Source organism: Zonotrichia leucophrys, chromosome 14, assembly GCF_028769735.1.
Source record: "Zonotrichia leucophrys gambelii isolate GWCS_2022_RI chromosome 14, RI_Zleu_2.0, whole genome shotgun sequence".
NCBI classification, from domain to species: domain Eukaryota; kingdom Metazoa; phylum Chordata; class Aves; order Passeriformes; family Passerellidae; genus Zonotrichia; species Zonotrichia leucophrys.
This window is the reverse complement of record NC_088184.1, coordinates 12700185-12716651: the sequence shown is the minus strand read 5'-3', so window position 1 is coordinate 12716651 and position 16467 is coordinate 12700185. Positions and strand designations below refer to the sequence as shown.

The window sequence follows — 16467 nt, the reverse complement described above, 5'->3', positions numbered from 1 at the left end:
ACAAGCAGTGATGCAGAGCAGATCCTGTAATACCTTACACGTCTTTCACATTTTGGTACATTTGGTATCAGAGCATCTGGTTTCATTTACACACACATAGAAATGCCACCTTCTAGATTCCCTTCAGAGCAGAATTAGCCTGGAGAGTCAGGATGCAAACAGCCATTTAATGGCTGATGCAAGAAGCAGAAAACGTCTGGGCAATCCAGATGCAAAGGCTCTGCTGGAGCGTGTGGCAGCGAAAGGCCAGAGTAATTACAAACACATTAGGTCAGGGCTGAGGCACAATGGAGGAGCTGTGGAGAAATTCTGCAACACCACTGCCTCTCATTTTGCGTTCCCTAATCAATATAATTCATCCATCACTTACTTTCTTAAGATTGCAATCTTTCTAGAAAACGAGAGAGCTAAAAAAAAAAAAAAAGAGAAACCCATCTGACTGCAAAAAGAGGCTGCACATGGCCAATATAGCAGCTGATGGAAAAATCAATTCCAACAGCCCGGCAGGTTAGAAGAACTGTGTCTCATAAAAGTCTGCCTTGCTTTCTCAAATCATGATGCTGCCATGGACCGGGGCAGGTTTATGGGGTGAGAAGGAGGAGGTGCAGCCTGCTATTAAAATCCCCCAAAGCACAGTGCACGCTCCAGGGCAGGCACAGAAATTCCCTGAACCCACGGCTCGCAAGCATTACCTCGTTTCTCAGTGGTGATCACCGTGGCTTCCAGAGGCTCCCCCCAGCCCTGCCTGGTCTTGGCAGATGTCCTGAAGATGTAGGCTGACTCTGGGCTCAGGTCTGTAGCTGTGAACTGCCGGACTGTGGAGCCAACCTCCACCGTGGTGAACTTGTTGGGGCTGCTGCTGGCCAGGCGGTAGGCGACCTGGTACCCTGCAGGCAGAGAGGGGAAAAGGCTCAGCTGGCTTCTCCAGCAGGGACAAAAGAGCACCAGCACTATTAGTTTATCCTAATTGCATGCTTATCTGAAGGGAGAAAAGTAATTTACTGCCTTTGGTGTTATACAGATCTGCTTTTTGGCAGATGCCACACACCTTACAAAGGAAATCACTCACACACGAGGCTCTGCTGGATACAACTGCCATGAAACTGAGCTCACTTTCCATTCCTTAGGCCAACAAGATGCAAAACCAGTTTAATCCTTTCTGAGCATTCTGGCATCTTTTAGGAAACCAAAGGAACAGAGCTGGTGCAATGTGTCACCTGACTGAGGTGGTTCAAAGCAACGCTCCAGTTCCAGCTTTCCAACCCACGCTCACAGGTTGTTCTGCCCTTTCCCAGTTCCAGCACTGGCTCAAATTCAAGGTTCTTCAGCTGCAGCTCTAGATTGACCAAACCAGGCAGCCTTCAAACTGCTCCAGTCAAAGCTTGCTCCTCCTTTCTGCAAGTGCTTTTCCCTCAGCAGCGAGTGCCAGAACTGCCAATAAAGCCACCCTCTGTCATTCAGCATCGCTGCCCTTGCCCAGAGCCTGAGGAAGGAGCCTGCAAGCTCTGTGGTCCTGCTTCATCCAGGCAGGTCTCAATAATCAATTTTGCTGATGCCTGTAAGCGATAACCCCCCTTCCACCCTGCCTGACAATCAGGAGCTCACAGTTTAGCCTGGGTTATTAATGATTCCGCTGTGCAAGGAGGGTTTCCAGGGTTCTTACGCACCACTAGTGACAACTGTCCCCCAAAGAGGGTCTGCCAAATGTTCAAATCTATTCTGTAAACCCAGCAGTTCAATCAGGCTCTCACTTCTGGAGCTCAATGGTAACTTCCAGTCCAGCAGCTGACTTCCAAAATCAATTAATAGCAGAACTGATGTGGGGTTTTATTGCCCGAGCTGAATGTATGATTAAATGCTCCACGGACTTACACAGCCAACAAATCCAAATCAAACCAGCTGAAAACAAAACAGTCATGGCACAGCTCTGCCAACCCTCTGCTCACCCTCTGAATGACAAAAGAGGTCTGCAGCACCTGAGCCATCTCTTTCTCATGGAATTAATATCCCAGCTAGAGTTTGAACTCCCACCACATCTTGGCTGTAACAAGACCAAGGGGAGCCAAACCTGGCATGGTTCATTTGGGAAGGCCAGTGCATGAAATCTGAGGGGCTGATCTTACCTATGGCTATTAGAGAAAACCCAATGACATTTATTTCCCACTGTGAATATGCCACAATTGCCACATTGCCACTCACAGGAAAGGCCTGGAGTTCCTGCAGCCCCTGGAATCGATGCCACTCGCGTGTGGCGCACTCTGCCACAAACAGTGGATTTTAATTGGGATACAGATGGTATTAATTTTGTTGTGCTGACTCTCACAGTGCCACTGATGATGCACCAGGGTTTCCTTGTCCTTTGTTCCCTGGCAGCTGCTTGGGGACATGGGGCAGCAGCCATGGCTGCTTCATGTGGAAGAATTTGCACTGACAGCTTGAGGAGTTACCTGGCTTTTCTGAGCACTCGTGACTTCAGCCCCAGCTGCCCCAGGCTGTGGTTGGTTTAATCCTACAGGAGCATTTCCACAGCTGCGTGGAGAGCTTTAGATTTCTTCAAAGGCTGGCAGTAATGACCTACGAGGAGTGCCTGAGGACTTTGGGCTCGTCTTGTCTGGAGGGGTGACCACAGAGCTCCCTGAGGAGGGGATGTGGAGAGGGAGGTGCTGATCTACCAGGGTGGTAAAACAGGTGCAGAGAGGTGGTGGCTGTTCCATCCTTGGAAATACTCCAGGTCAGGTTTGACACGGCTCAGAACAACCTTTATTAGTTGAGAATGTCCCTGCCCTGCCCATGACAGGGGGGTTGGACCAGATAGCTTTCAAGGACTGCTGCTAACCCACACTATCCAGGTGCTATGATCTCCCTGGTTGGGACACGTGGGAATGGCTCAAAACTGCTTCAGCCAAGGTTCAGATTGGACATGAGGAAGAATTTATTAACAGAGAAGGTGGTCAAACCCTGGAACTGCCTTCCTGGAGAGGTGGGGAGTGCCCCAAGCCTGTCTGTGTTTAAAAGCCATTTGGATGAAGCTCATAATAATGCTCTAACTTGGTCAGCACTGAACTGGTCAGGCAGCTGGACTTAATTATTGTAATAGGTGCCTTCCAACTGGAATAGTCTGTTCTGTTCCATTCTATTCTAATCAATTAAAAAGTCTCCTGATTTTTCAGTGCTCCTGAGTATGCTTAGATCCCAGCAAAGTCTTGGGGTCTTACACTTTCAACATTTCATTTTTTCACCTGCAAATTATCTCCTTTTATCCATGGGACTAGTTCTTCCATTACTGGTCCAATATATTTTAACAAAGTATTTCTGTACCCTTAATGCTGCAATATTTTGATCTTTTTTAAAAGTCCACAGAAAGACAGAGAGCAATGGGGAGAAGGAACTGATATATATGATCTTTTTTGTTTATACTGATGTGAAGAACGTGGGAGTGAAAACCCCAGTGCAGGATCTTAACAAGGAGGAAAAAATAGTCAAAGAAAAGCACTAGGGAAATTTTTACAGAAGCAAGAAAGATGAAGGAAAAAGCAACTAAGATGGCTAAAGAAGTTTGATAAAGGGATATAAGACGCAAAGAATAAGACCTGGAGGGAAACAGAGAACATTAAAAGAATAGAAAAGTTGATTTATCTAGTTATTAAAAGATAAGTATGATATCTGGGACATATACTTGTCGAGTAATTTCCTCTCTTTTCTAAACCTTTGTAAAATATGAAGTGTAGTTAAAATGTAAGGGGGGAATAGAAAGATAACTATTTACTACTAAATGGTGGCAGTCATGCTGGAAAGCAATTGCAAACACACCCAGATTAGGCAAAGGAACACATACATATCTAGGCCATTACAATATCTTACACAAGAGTGGGTCTGTGGCTAGTGAAATAATTAATTTAGCTGTGAGAAAGAGGAAATCACTTGTCACAGCCTGTCTCTGTGACAGGCTCTGCAAACTCCCTTTCCTTGCATCTTTGTGAAAAACAGCATCAGCTTTCACTGTCCCCTCCTACATCTGCTGTTGTCTCAAAGTCTGAGGAAATATCTGTTTTCCTGGGTTTACATGACCAGAGCCATCACCTTAACAGACTTCCTAAGAAACTCAAAACCTCCATAGGTCTGATTCCAAGGCAAATATCCAAGCTCTACACCTGAACTCAGCTCACTTTTATTGCTACCTACAACCTGCCTGCACCTCCTGTTAGTCAGTTTGGGACAATGAGGATCCAGACTGGCATAAAAAGCATTACTTTTACTTTTTCTGAGTGGCACAGAAGACTCAGTAACTTAAACTACAACTTGGATAATAACTAGGGCTAATGCAAGATCAAAAAGATAAAATTATTAAGTTGATGAATTTCAGCAACAAGGGATAGGAGAAGAAAGGAAATGTTAAGTGAAATCAAACGAGGCAAATCAATAGAGGTAAATGGAAAGTGTTCAAAGAGAAATTAATGTATGCTCGAGGGCTATAACAGGCAATTGCTGCAGTGGAGGAATGAGCAGCTTCCTTTCCTTGCTAGATTATGACAATAAGATGTTGCAGATATCTTAGGAAAAAAAAGTAAAAAATCAAAGGCTATCAATGAAAGTATAACCTTTAAAAGGTGATTGGAGCAAACTTTTTGGGAAAAGGAATATCTTACAGAATGTGAAATAGCTGGATGGTCAATAAGAATTCATATTATTTTCTTAACTTTTTTGCCATATAGCATTAGATCCCAAATCCCTTCTACTATTGGGAGTGCTGCCACTCACCAGGCCAAAACACCATTAAAAACCCTCCTGAAAAGATCAAGTCTTCAGGAGTTTATTTATTCATTGAAACTTGGCTTATTTGTCACTTCAGCATCTTTTTGAGCTTTTTGCACAAGTGCAAGCAGTTCCATGAGCTGCACACTTCCCAAACTCAATAAATGGCAGCTGCCTGTTAAACGTTGGGTCACCGCAACACAGCCGCCGGATTCCCCGAAGCAAACAGGCAGCGGGAGGGTGACAACACCCCATGAATACCAAAAAGCTCTCAAGCTCATCACCATACAAAGCCCTTCAAGAAGTGACAGCACCCGTTGGTGCAGGCCACGGTGCAGCAGAGATACAAACAATTATTAATTTGTCACAGAACTCGGGGAGAGCTGAGCGATACCGCGAGGTTACGCTCGGCGCGGCGGAGCAGCAATCCGGTTTGTTGATTTTCCTGCTTATCTGTTTTAGGGCCAGCGGGTGTGCAAATGCAGCCTGGGATCAAAATAGGAATTTGCAAACATGGATTACATCCAATTTTGGTTCTAATTCTCAACGGAGTTCTTACACTTTTTTTTTTTTTTTGCAATAAGCTCCAGGTAAATGCTAAATACGAGGATACCGTGAGGAATACTAACCAGGGCCTGGGAGGATGTGGGTTAAGCTCTCGTTTTCAGGGGGAGCTCATAGCTTGAAGTGCACAAATGCACATTAATGCCTCATTTATCTTTAATAGTATTTGAGGGAACTATGTGGGTGCTGGCTGAACTGAGTGCAGAGAGGAAGACAGAGCGAAACCTCAGATGGTTGGAGGAACATTCCCAGAAGGAAAAAGGGAAATATCTCACAGTCTTGCATGGTAAAATATTTAAACAAACAAACAAGTGGTTTTCCCTCTTGGTGCCTGCCAGTATTTCATCCTGCTAATCTCTCTCTGAAATGCTAGAACATGTTTTTATATAGATTACAAAAATGTTAGCTGCAAAGGTGCGTGTATGCTCAGAGGACAAGGCAGCCAGTGCAGGAACGTTAGTTCAAAGGCTCTGAGTACAAGCTGCTCTTGCAAAGCAAGTGGTTTTTCTTTTGAGCCCCAGGAGTGAATAGAAGGGCAGCACACAAAATTATGTTCACTTATTTTTCCCAATGACTCCACTTTGGTGCACTTGACCAGAGGGATGGAGTGGTGTTTTGGAGGTTCATTATAGTAATGAGATGTAAAAAGTGTACAGGGAAAAAATAAAAACCCCAAACTCCCCAAATTTGCAGCCTTTCCTCAGAACACTACACACAGTTTTTATCTATTTTTGAAGCACGGTTCACTTCTTAGGAAAGATCACAGAAGTACCCAGCATGAGCAATTTTCCCTTTTTCTCTCTTTGGCAGCTAACTACTTCTTCCAGGAACCTCAGTATTTCTACCATTGAGAAAATAAAAGTGAGAACTGTGGAATAAAGACAATGGACTTCAAAGAGGTAGATGGGGCGGACTGGCAGGTAACATCCCCCTGGGAAGGAATTCTAAGGGAAAAAGGAATCCAGGTTAGCTGACCATTTTAAGAGACAAAAAATATGGTACAACTATTTCAACACAGACAAAAGATGCTAAGAGGCCAATATGTTTGCATTCAGAGCTCACTAATGACCTGAAAATCAAAAGTGAATTGGACAAAAAGTTGAAACAGGACACAGGTCTAAGGGAGTGTATAAATAGACAGCACAGGCATGTAGGGACAAAATCAGAACGGCCAAAGAGCAAAGTGAGTTATCACCTGAAGGGAAGCAAAGGCAATGAGAAAGATTTCATAAATACATTAGAAATCTGAGGGAGAGAAGGAGAACAGGTCAGCCAGCAGGAAGAAAAAAATGAGCACAAGAGAGGTGAGGCAGAGAGGGAAGGAAGGCTGGTACCTGCATTGCTGCATTTTCACACACAACAAGAAGTTGGTGCTGACAAGATCCTCCACACAAATTAAAAGTGACAACAATGTAAGTAGGGATGCAGGCTGGAATGGAGAACAGGTTAACGAATATTTAGTTAAGCTGGATGTAATCAAGTCAGAAAGGCCTGATGAAATTTGCCCTGCAGAGATGGAGCCATCTCTGAATAATTAGCCATTCTCATCTAGGACTTGTGGACGACAGGTGACATCCCAGAACATTACAAAAGGGCAAACAGAGTACACCATCTTTTAAAAGGAGGCATGACCGACTACAGGAATTATGGACAAATCAAACTAAAGTTCAATACACAGAAAGAACCTGGAAAAAAATATGAGTCAATATACAAGCATCCATGAGGATAATAATGTGCCAGGGAACAGCCAATATCTGTTTGATTGGAGCAAATAATAAATACCAAATAATCTGTTTTCCATTTTGACAGTGTAATTGGCCAGGTGGGAAGAGTAGATATGATCCACATTGACTTTGAGTAAGGCTTTAATATGGTTGCACACAGTCCCACCAAAAGCAAACACAGTAACAGAATCTAAGAAAAACATCACACATTTTGAAATGAACGGTTAAAATACAAAATGTTGTTATCAATGATTTGCTAACAACCTGGGAGGACATAGCAAGCTCTCATGAGACCTCATGAATGAGTCTGGTCCTGTTTAATACTTTCATTAATGACCTCGCTGATGGAATTGCCAATCTGCTTGCAAACTCCAAAAATGAAACCAAGCTGTGCACACTTTAGAGGACATGAGTGTCATTTAAAGAGATCTGGGTAATGAAGAGAGATGGGCTGGAATCAGTGAGATGAAATTCAATAAAGGCATCTGCAAATTATCACACTTAAAGAGAAAAAGCCGAATGCTCTTGTGAAAGGAGGACTGGCTGACCTGGATCTGTGCTGTGGGAAAGAGCAGGAATGAACAGTGGGGCATGAACTGACTTAGTTACAGCATCAGAGTAGTCAAGGACTGTGTGAAATATCCTGGGATGTCTTACTGGGCATGGGCTGTGAAAGACATTGGAAACAACAGTCTTCACTCCAAACAGGCCAAAGATTCTTTAAGGGACAGCTTTTCCCTTTCCTTCCACCCCTGTTTGCATGATTTTATCATCACTATAACGGCAATGAGCAAGAACCAGCTGTGGAGGGGATGCACTGCACCAAGCACTCTGCAAAGACAAAATAAAGGGGAGTTCCTACTCCACTGATCTTGCAGCAACTCCAGCAAATGAGGCCGACAAAGTGCAGCAACGTGAGAGGTTGGAACACAGTTGGGGGAGCAAAATGTCTTTTGTGCTTTCTCATCACTCCTATCAAATGATTTTTTTTCTCCTTAACCACATCCTGTGACTCAAATCTCAATCTCTGCTGAGAGCAAGTTCTAGGACACACAGTTCCTTAAAAAAAGCAACAAATCAAACCCACAAGACAACCTGGAAGCCAAACTTCCTTGAGCTGCAGAGAAACCCTGCGTGGATCCATCTCTGGCAGCTCACCACTGCCAAGCTTCACACAGACTCCTCCTCATGCTCAGAACATCCTGCAGAGTCTGCCTTTGGATGCTGCTTGATGATTTCCCTGTGTCTTCAGATGCCAGGATCACTTTGGTAAACTACACACCTGAGCAAACACTTTGAGTTCTTGACTCAGGATTTCAGTGCAATGCAGGACAAGTTCTGTATTTAAAGCAATGCCACCTCTGCAGGAACATTTGAAGCAGGCACCCTCTAGCCAGCAAGGAAGGCTTTAGGGAATATTGCTGGAAGCCAACATGTGAGCCTGAATGATGGCAGTGAAATTAGAAGCAGAAAGGCCTGGCAGACTGAGTACAAGATAAAAACAAAAGCTTTTGCTTCTGTTCTCAGAATTGAGACACAAATCTTTACTCACCAGCCAGAACTGCTGTAAAATGTGTTCAGCAGCAGCAGAAAACACTAAATTGCTTGGTAACTATGAGCTGCGTTAATTTTAGAGGCAGGAATAGATTCTTACATTGTAAAAGTCTTCACATTTTAAGTGCAACAGTGGCTGGCGCACATATTGCAAAGGCAACCCAAGAGTTATGAGAGCAGGAAGGTGAGAAGGTTTCCTGAAAATTCCTGTCATGCCTTGCTGCCTCTCTTTCCTTTGATGAAAGGGCAAATAGGATTTAACTCCTCATGACCTGTCAGACATATTATCTCAAGGAAGCAATAAAATGGAAGCACACATAAAACTGAAACATTGGGCGTGTCTGGCAAAGGTGGGGAAAATCCAGGTCTCCAGGCAGTTTTCCTAACAGTCAGCCAAACAGGTTACCAACCCAAATGCAGATGGGAGGAGAGATGACACTCAGACATGGGGCCTTGAACAACACTGAATTAGGGATCAGGAAATGTGGTGGTGTTCACAGGGGTCCCTGGACGAGGGAAGAGATGAGAATCTTGACTCCATGTTTCAGAAGGCTGATTTATTATTTTATGATATATATTATATTAAAAGAAAATGATATATTAATGCTAAACTAAAGAAACAGAGAAAGGATTTTGTCAGAAGGCTAGAAAGGAATAGAAAGGGATGATAATAAAATCTTGTAACTGGCCAGAGAGTCAGAGACACCTGGACTGTGATTGGTCATCAAGTAGAAACAATCTACATGAAACAAATCAAAGATGCACCTGTTGCACTCCTCAGCAGCAGATAATTATTGTTTACATTTCATTTCTGAGGCCTCTCAGCTTCTCAGGAGAAAAATCCCAGCAAAAGTATTCTTCAGAAAAAACGTCCATGACAAGGAAAACCCACAGCACAGAGCCCTGCAGACTGGTCCCCTCACCACAGCCCCTCAGCTGACAGCAGCACATTTTCTTTTCTTCAGCCAGAGATTTACTTATGTGCAAGGCAAAGGAAAACCCACCAGCTGTAGCTTGCTCTGATCTCCATCCCTCCACTCCCAGGCCGGGGTTTGCTGCTCCCCCTTACCCAGAATGATCCCGTTGGGCTCCTCGGGCGGCTGCCAGACGATGCGCACGGACGTCAGCCTCACCTCGGGGAACACCATCCTCACGGGGGGCCCGGGGGCTGCAAGGCACACAGAGAGCATGGAGCAAGCACTGCACACCACAGGGACCACAGCTGTGGCACCAAGGACTGCACAGCACAGGAACCACAGCTGTGGCACCAAGCACTGCACAGCACAGGGACCACAGCTGTGGCACCAAGCACTGCACAGCACAGGGACCACAGCTGTGGCACCAAGCACTGCACACCACAGGGACCACAGCTGTGGCACCAAGGACTGCACAGCACAGGAACCACAGCTGTGGCACCAAGCACTGCACACCACAGGGACCACAGCTGTGGCACCAAGGACTGCACAGCACAGGGACCACAGCTGTGGCACCAAGCACTGCACACCACAGGGATCACAGCTTTTCTGCTCACCCTGTACAGAATTACGACCCTAGCTGTATCTCTCCATTAGTGGTTGGAAGCACGTGTGCATAATATACTTTTATTCTACATATAAACAAACACTCTGTCCATGGATAAAGGACTCCAACACCCTCAGACACCAAACACATTAAAGACCAGTGCACCCTACACTGTTTTTTTACTGCACCGTGAACTCTGAGCCCTACAGGGTTTTTCTCACTGCAGCATCACCACTGGTGTAACTGAGAACACACTATGAAGCAAGACACCAAGCTGCCTTTACGGAGAGTTATATAGCTGAATCCACTTCATACCTGCTGGAATTCAGTAATATCCCTTCCTTGTGTCATCAGCACCAGCTTTGAACTGCTTCCTGCCTTTACATTTGCATTTTAAACACTGAGGTGTGAGCAGGAGAACCTGAGGCAGGTGAGAGGCACATTAACACAAATGGCGCTGACCAGCCCAGGTTCAAGAGGTGAGGAGATGCTAATTCATACATTACCATCCATGAATTTTCCCCTTCAGCCCAAATTCCACCTGCATTACTCCTGGTGATACTTTTAATTAAGTTGAGCCCAGAGGAGACACAACATATTTATGTCAGGGGTATGGAGATGGAAGAACAATTAGTTTCATTTGCCAACATGCACTTAAGGAAGGAACTGCTATAATGGGGTTATCCAAAACAAACAGTTTTAAGTATTTCTCATTACAGTCTGATATGTACATTTCATTGAGTGCTTTTCTCTCCCTGCAGAGTTCTGCTAACAGTAACTTTTCTTATTTTTCCTTTCAAAGAAAAGCCAGGTCCACACACAGAGGGTATGCTGAGAAAAAGGCTAAAAAAATGTCAGGGAGTTGTTGTCCCTGTTCCTGACCCCACATGCTCCCACTCCTTCCTCCCCTGCACTGCATGGAAAATGTTTTGTTAAGCCAGAAGTCTGAATGTGTTTTCAGCCCAACCAAATTATCTTAATGAATTTACTTGTGCAAACCAATGTTTACTCCATTACTATTTTGAAAAGATTTTGATGAGAAAGAGAGAGACTTCAGAAGCCTCTCACACTGATCTCAACCTATTTATTCCTGAAAAGGTGATGAAAGTAAAAGCAGTTTTAGCATCTGCAAAGCCCAAAAATATTTCAATAATTGAGCCAAATTTCTGTACAATTCCATCAGCAGGAATACTTCCAGCAAAGCAGTGTGCTCAGGGAGTGCTTGCTTGGGTTCCTTCAGGAACTCCCTGGAAGTGCTGGAGGCAGCTGCAAAAGGAACCTGGAAGGATCATTTTCCAAGGTCAATGCCTTATTCTTTTGGGGTTAAAAAAACAAAGGAGAGTGGATTACTTAAGTTGCAAATTCCACCTCCTTCCTTCAGTCCAGTCACAACCAGATTTGTTTATTGCTTTCAATTGCAGCACTTTTTTTTTCTAGCATGATTGAACTTCAATAGGAATTTATAATTGGTCTCTAAAATTGTCTTCAATAGAAATTACCTCCACCAAGCTACAGAGTTCAATATTAGAACTTTTCTTCCTCTTCATTAGCTGCAGGGAAGGAGGGAAATAGGGGACACTGGTTTTCTGTGCTTTTGCCAGATTCTCAGCCCATGACCAATGGGATACTGCTGAGTTATATACCAGGTTCAGCCAATGTCCTTTGGGTTCAAAGCTGAAAAAAAAATTCCCAAAAATCCAAATATTTGTTGCCTACACTTGCACCACTAGAAGAAAGGTGGATCAAATAAGGTTGGATCAAATAAGACGGTTATTTTAAACCTTTAAACTCACCATCATCCTTGGTTCTCTCAGTCACTGCTGGGGAGCTGGGGACCCCATCCCCAATGCGGGTGAATGCCAGCACCTGGAGCTCGTAGAGGACAAACTTCCTCAGGCCTGAGAGCAGCACTGACTGCGTGTGGTTCCCCCTCACTGTCTGGCTCTTGGGCTCTGAGTCCAAATCCCTTGCTTTGTAAAGGATCTGCAGGATAAACGTGGATGAGACACAGAAGTTGCATGAGGAGTGGAGAAAGGGAGATTCCTCCTTGTCACCCACTATAAAATGAGACAACATTCATCAACCACCCCTTTCAAAGCCAGCACACTTCCTGTATCTTCTCCAGCTGACTTTGAACAATAAGACTATCCAGCAGGTGAATAATACATAACAAATACAAAATCATGTCCTGGTAATGCACTGAAAATCAGATGAGTGTGAAACTCCAGTTGCATACCTTGTAGCCCAGGATGAGACCGTTCTGCTCAGACTCAGGAACTGCTGCCCAGGTCAGCAGGATCTGGGTTGAGCTCACAGCTTCAGCAGAGACATTCTCAGGAGGAGCAGAGGGAACTGGAACCACACAACATCACCAAAGAGCAGAAATAGGTCAGACATAGCAGAAAATTTTTTGCCATCTCCCTACCAGCCCAGGAATCTTCCAGGATCCCATAGAAGAGTATTCAGACCCAAAAGAGCTGGAATATGTTTTAGACAATCCCTTCTCTTCTTGTATTCATTCTACATCATCTTTATATTTCAGCCTGTCGCACAATTTCTTGCCAGTTCATCTCAGAAATGACAATGTTTGTAAAGAGCTAAATGTTTAATACTTATCAGTGTCTACAAACAGACAGTAAATATTGACAGCTATGAATAAATTTCAAATTCTATATATCTGCAGTAATTAGAACCAAGTTTAAATTCCTGGACTTCTCCAGAAGCCTATCCCCCAGTACTTCTTTACCATACCTTTTATTCCTTATGCCAAAACCCAGAACTCTCTCTGAATGTGAGTTTATCTTATAGCATGATCTGTTCTAACAAGAAGTTTTATGCCCCTGTGGCTTCCTATATTATCTGACAGGAAATTGTAACATCTTGTCTAGAGCTAGCAATGATTCCCCCCCTGGATAGCACTGCACTTCAGTAAGAAGTTCTTTAACCTATGCAGCCTTTTGATGATGTGATAGCGCTCAACATTTGCAAGACATCAATTAGAGATGGATGCATTAACACCAGGAGTGTTTTCAGGGATTGATACGGTGTCAATGAGAGATGCCTATTTCATCTCTGTTGCTAAATTGGCTCTCATGAAACTGCAAACATCATTAGGACTGATGGCACAGGAACACTGTAATTTTCTCTGACTCCAGAGAAGAGCAAACTTGCATTTTCCCATGCCATTAAAACTCAAAGTGCTGCAGAACCACACAACTGCAGCCTTTTGTAGGCAAGCTTAATAGCATGTCACGTTATGCAAGCAGGATGTGAGGCTATTTTTAAGAGTTCACATTTTATGCTGCCCTTTTGCATTTTTTCCCCATGGCATTTCCAGCATCTGAAGGGTACAATCTTTTCTAAAGCCTGCTACACCTGTCAGACCTCCAGAGAACATTCACCAAGTTATGTTACACAAGCACTTGGGGACAGTACAGCTTGATGAGGGCCTGAATATATCACAAAAAGCAGCCCAAAGCTCTGCCAAAGGAAAGCTTTCCTGGCTGTCCGAGTGAAAGAACAGATCTGCTGCTTTGGAGGCGAGCTCCTGAAGCTCCTAGCAACATGAATGAGATAATGAGTATGACACCAGAATTAATAAAAATGGAAAAATCCCACCCCCAAAACGTGGTACCCCCACCCCTGTGCACTCAAGGTTAACGGCAGAGATGGTAATTTCTGAAACAATTTCCCTGATGCTAATTATTTGGGGCATAAGAAACAGAGCACCATCACATGACACTGCAGCAGACTGAAATCCAATTTTTTCCCCCCTCCAACACTGAAGTGTCTTTTATTTTTTTAAATCTTCTCCCAGATTTATCCCCCACAAGGATATAATTATGTTAAAGGAAAATAGATTGCCAGGAGCCATGAATGTCTTTGGATAGCTGCCATAACTTTATCTGTAGATCTTCACAAAGAGCTACTCCCACATGAATCACTCCTGGAGAGAGAAAGGGTGGAGGTGAGTCACAAGAAACCAGGATGTGTAGAGGAAAGAAGCCCTTTCCAGCCACATTTATTTCTGTTTTATCTGGTTTGAGGTCCTTCAAAAGAGAAAAAGTCACTTTATTTTACAAATATTTATTTTCCTCTTTGATCAGCAGCCAGGAACTCTCCATAGAAAGTAGAGAGGCTGTGCCCAGGCCAGCCCTGAGGGAATCCTGGCTTTGAGGTGAGGATGGTCACACTGCTGGTGGGGCACTGGACAGCTGACAAGGAGAGAAGGAGGTTCATTAGCTCAGACCTCTCTCAATTCCCAGTGACAGAGCAGCTGAATGCCCCCTCTCACTGGAAAGGAATCCAAGTCCAGTGCCTGAATGGTAAAAATCCTTGTGTTCATTGAGCAAGCTTTAAATCTTCAGTCCTCACCTCAGTATCGAGAATTTGATTCTAATAAGAATTCAGGAACTGCAAGTGATTTTATGGATCTTATTGTTGCCAGCCTTTTATCAAGTAACAGACTCTGATCGACCTTTTAAGAATGAATTGAAAGGTAACCTTTATTTCTCTGACCCATCTCCTCTCTCAGGAAGCTGTGATTCAAAGAAATTATAGTTTGCTAAGACTAATTAGTGAGTGAGGCACATAATCCCTCTTTCCTCTGCAAGCTCCCTTCTCTAATGCTGGTTTCCTTAAACTGTTGCACTGAAGACTTTGTTATAAGCTCCAAAAAGCTGAGTTCTCATTAGTAACCTGCAACAACAGCACAGAAGCCAAGCAACAGTGTCCAAAAAAATCCCAGAGCATGAACAAAATGAACCGGAAACACTGAAACTAAACGATGAGCTAATCCAGCAAAGTGCCAGCACGGAGCACTTCACAAGATCAAACGTAGGAAATCACAGAGTTACTGGCACTTTGCACTGGAATGTCAATAACAGCTCAAGTTTTTAAGGTTATCCACTTTGGCATCTAAAATCATGCATCTTCTTTCTACATCTGACACAGCCACATCTGATGTACAGCAAATTATGTCGTTTTATGTCTCTAACTGGGCCAAAAGGAGGTTTTAATAAGCTAGTCTGTATTCTGGCTTTCTAGGAAAGCTAGAGAGTGGGATGCAGTGGTTCTCTGCATTTTTGCAGCTCATTTAAGCTGCACATCCCTCACCCTTTTTGAAAGCAAAAATTAAAGTGGCACATTGTACATCTGACGTTGGCTAAGAAGTGCAAATTTCCAGCAAGGTTCACAGCAAAAGTAGCAGAGCTGCAGCACACATAAAATTAGGTACTGCAGGCCAAATCCTCAGCTTGTACAAATTCCCACAGTGACACTGGACCACATTTGAATTATCAAGAAATGCTCCATCACAGCACAGTAACTGCTCTGTGAAGGTCAGACTCCCAAGCACTGGGAGATTGATCCTTGCCATGGATGTGTGACCATGCTCCTACAGCAGCTCATCCTGTAAGACAAGTGTACACATTCATGTAGCTGAATATTAAGAGCACAAAATCCATTAAGGCACTGGGTTAGGTGTATCTGAGATGAATTTTTTTGAAAGCAACAGGGTCTGTATCTAAGAGGAAGCAGCCCTGCCAAGGTTGTTCTAATACATCAGATGCCTCTGCAATTTCTTGCTTTCTCTATATTGGACCTACTGTCGTTGTCAATTTATTGAGTGGAAACTGAGCTTGTTACTCTGCAGTTATTTTACACCGTAAAATTTAATGAGCTATTTAATTTCTAACATTACAAAAACATTTTGGATTGATAGAACCTGTCCTGTTTAAAAATCCTAATTCATCTCCCTCCACCTTCAGCTGCTTGCAGTCCTATCCCACATTTTCATTTTAGGAATTCTCAACTGTTTTTCAACCCAGTGTTACCAAAACCTACGGCATTATTTATTCCCTCATAGTTTCTTTGGTTTTCATTTGTTTTATATATTCAAGAGCTTCAGAAACCAGTGAGCACTTGTAATGACATGCCCCACTATTGTTGTTGGCATTTGTGCTCAGCTATCAGTGCTGTGATTGCACAAGCTAAAGCAAACAAATGCTCAAACAGAGCTTTATTTTCAATAAAGATTTTGGGCTCCAGTGATTGCACTGCCATCAGATACCATGACCTGGTTTAGTGCCTGGGCTCTACTCCTTATCTCCTTGGATTGCATAAAACATGGAACCAGGAGTTGTGCCAATGAAGCACCACATGATCCCAGCCAAGACACCTCTGGCCAGCTGTGTGGGATGTTTACAAGCCCCAGCACCAGCAAACCAACTTTCCCTAAGACTCTGTGTCTAGAAAACGGAAAAAGAAATATTTTGAAGTGCTTGGAGAACATAAGCGATAAATGGAATTTTTCTTATAGTTCCAAAGACAGACCTAAAAGTGCTTTGACCTT

At 43.6% G+C, this 16467-nt stretch overlaps 1 protein-coding gene across 5 annotated transcripts in view; it reads right to left on the bottom strand.

Annotated features, from left to right (window-relative positions):
• The window catches only part of SDK1 (sidekick cell adhesion molecule 1), a 387510-nt gene that overhangs the window by 65294 nt on the left and 305749 nt on the right, over positions 1–16467 (bottom strand). For all 5 annotated transcript variants that reach the window (XM_064725525.1, XM_064725524.1, XM_064725523.1 and 2 more), the window contains 4 exons: positions 12352–12467; positions 11909–12098; positions 9664–9762; positions 693–887 (listed from right to left, as the gene is read on the bottom strand). In XM_064725525.1, coding sequence (XP_064581595.1) covers positions 693–887; positions 9664–9762; positions 11909–12098; positions 12352–12467 — 600 coding nt within the window. The remainder of the gene's footprint in view (positions 1–692; positions 888–9663; positions 9763–11908; positions 12099–12351; positions 12468–16467) is intronic.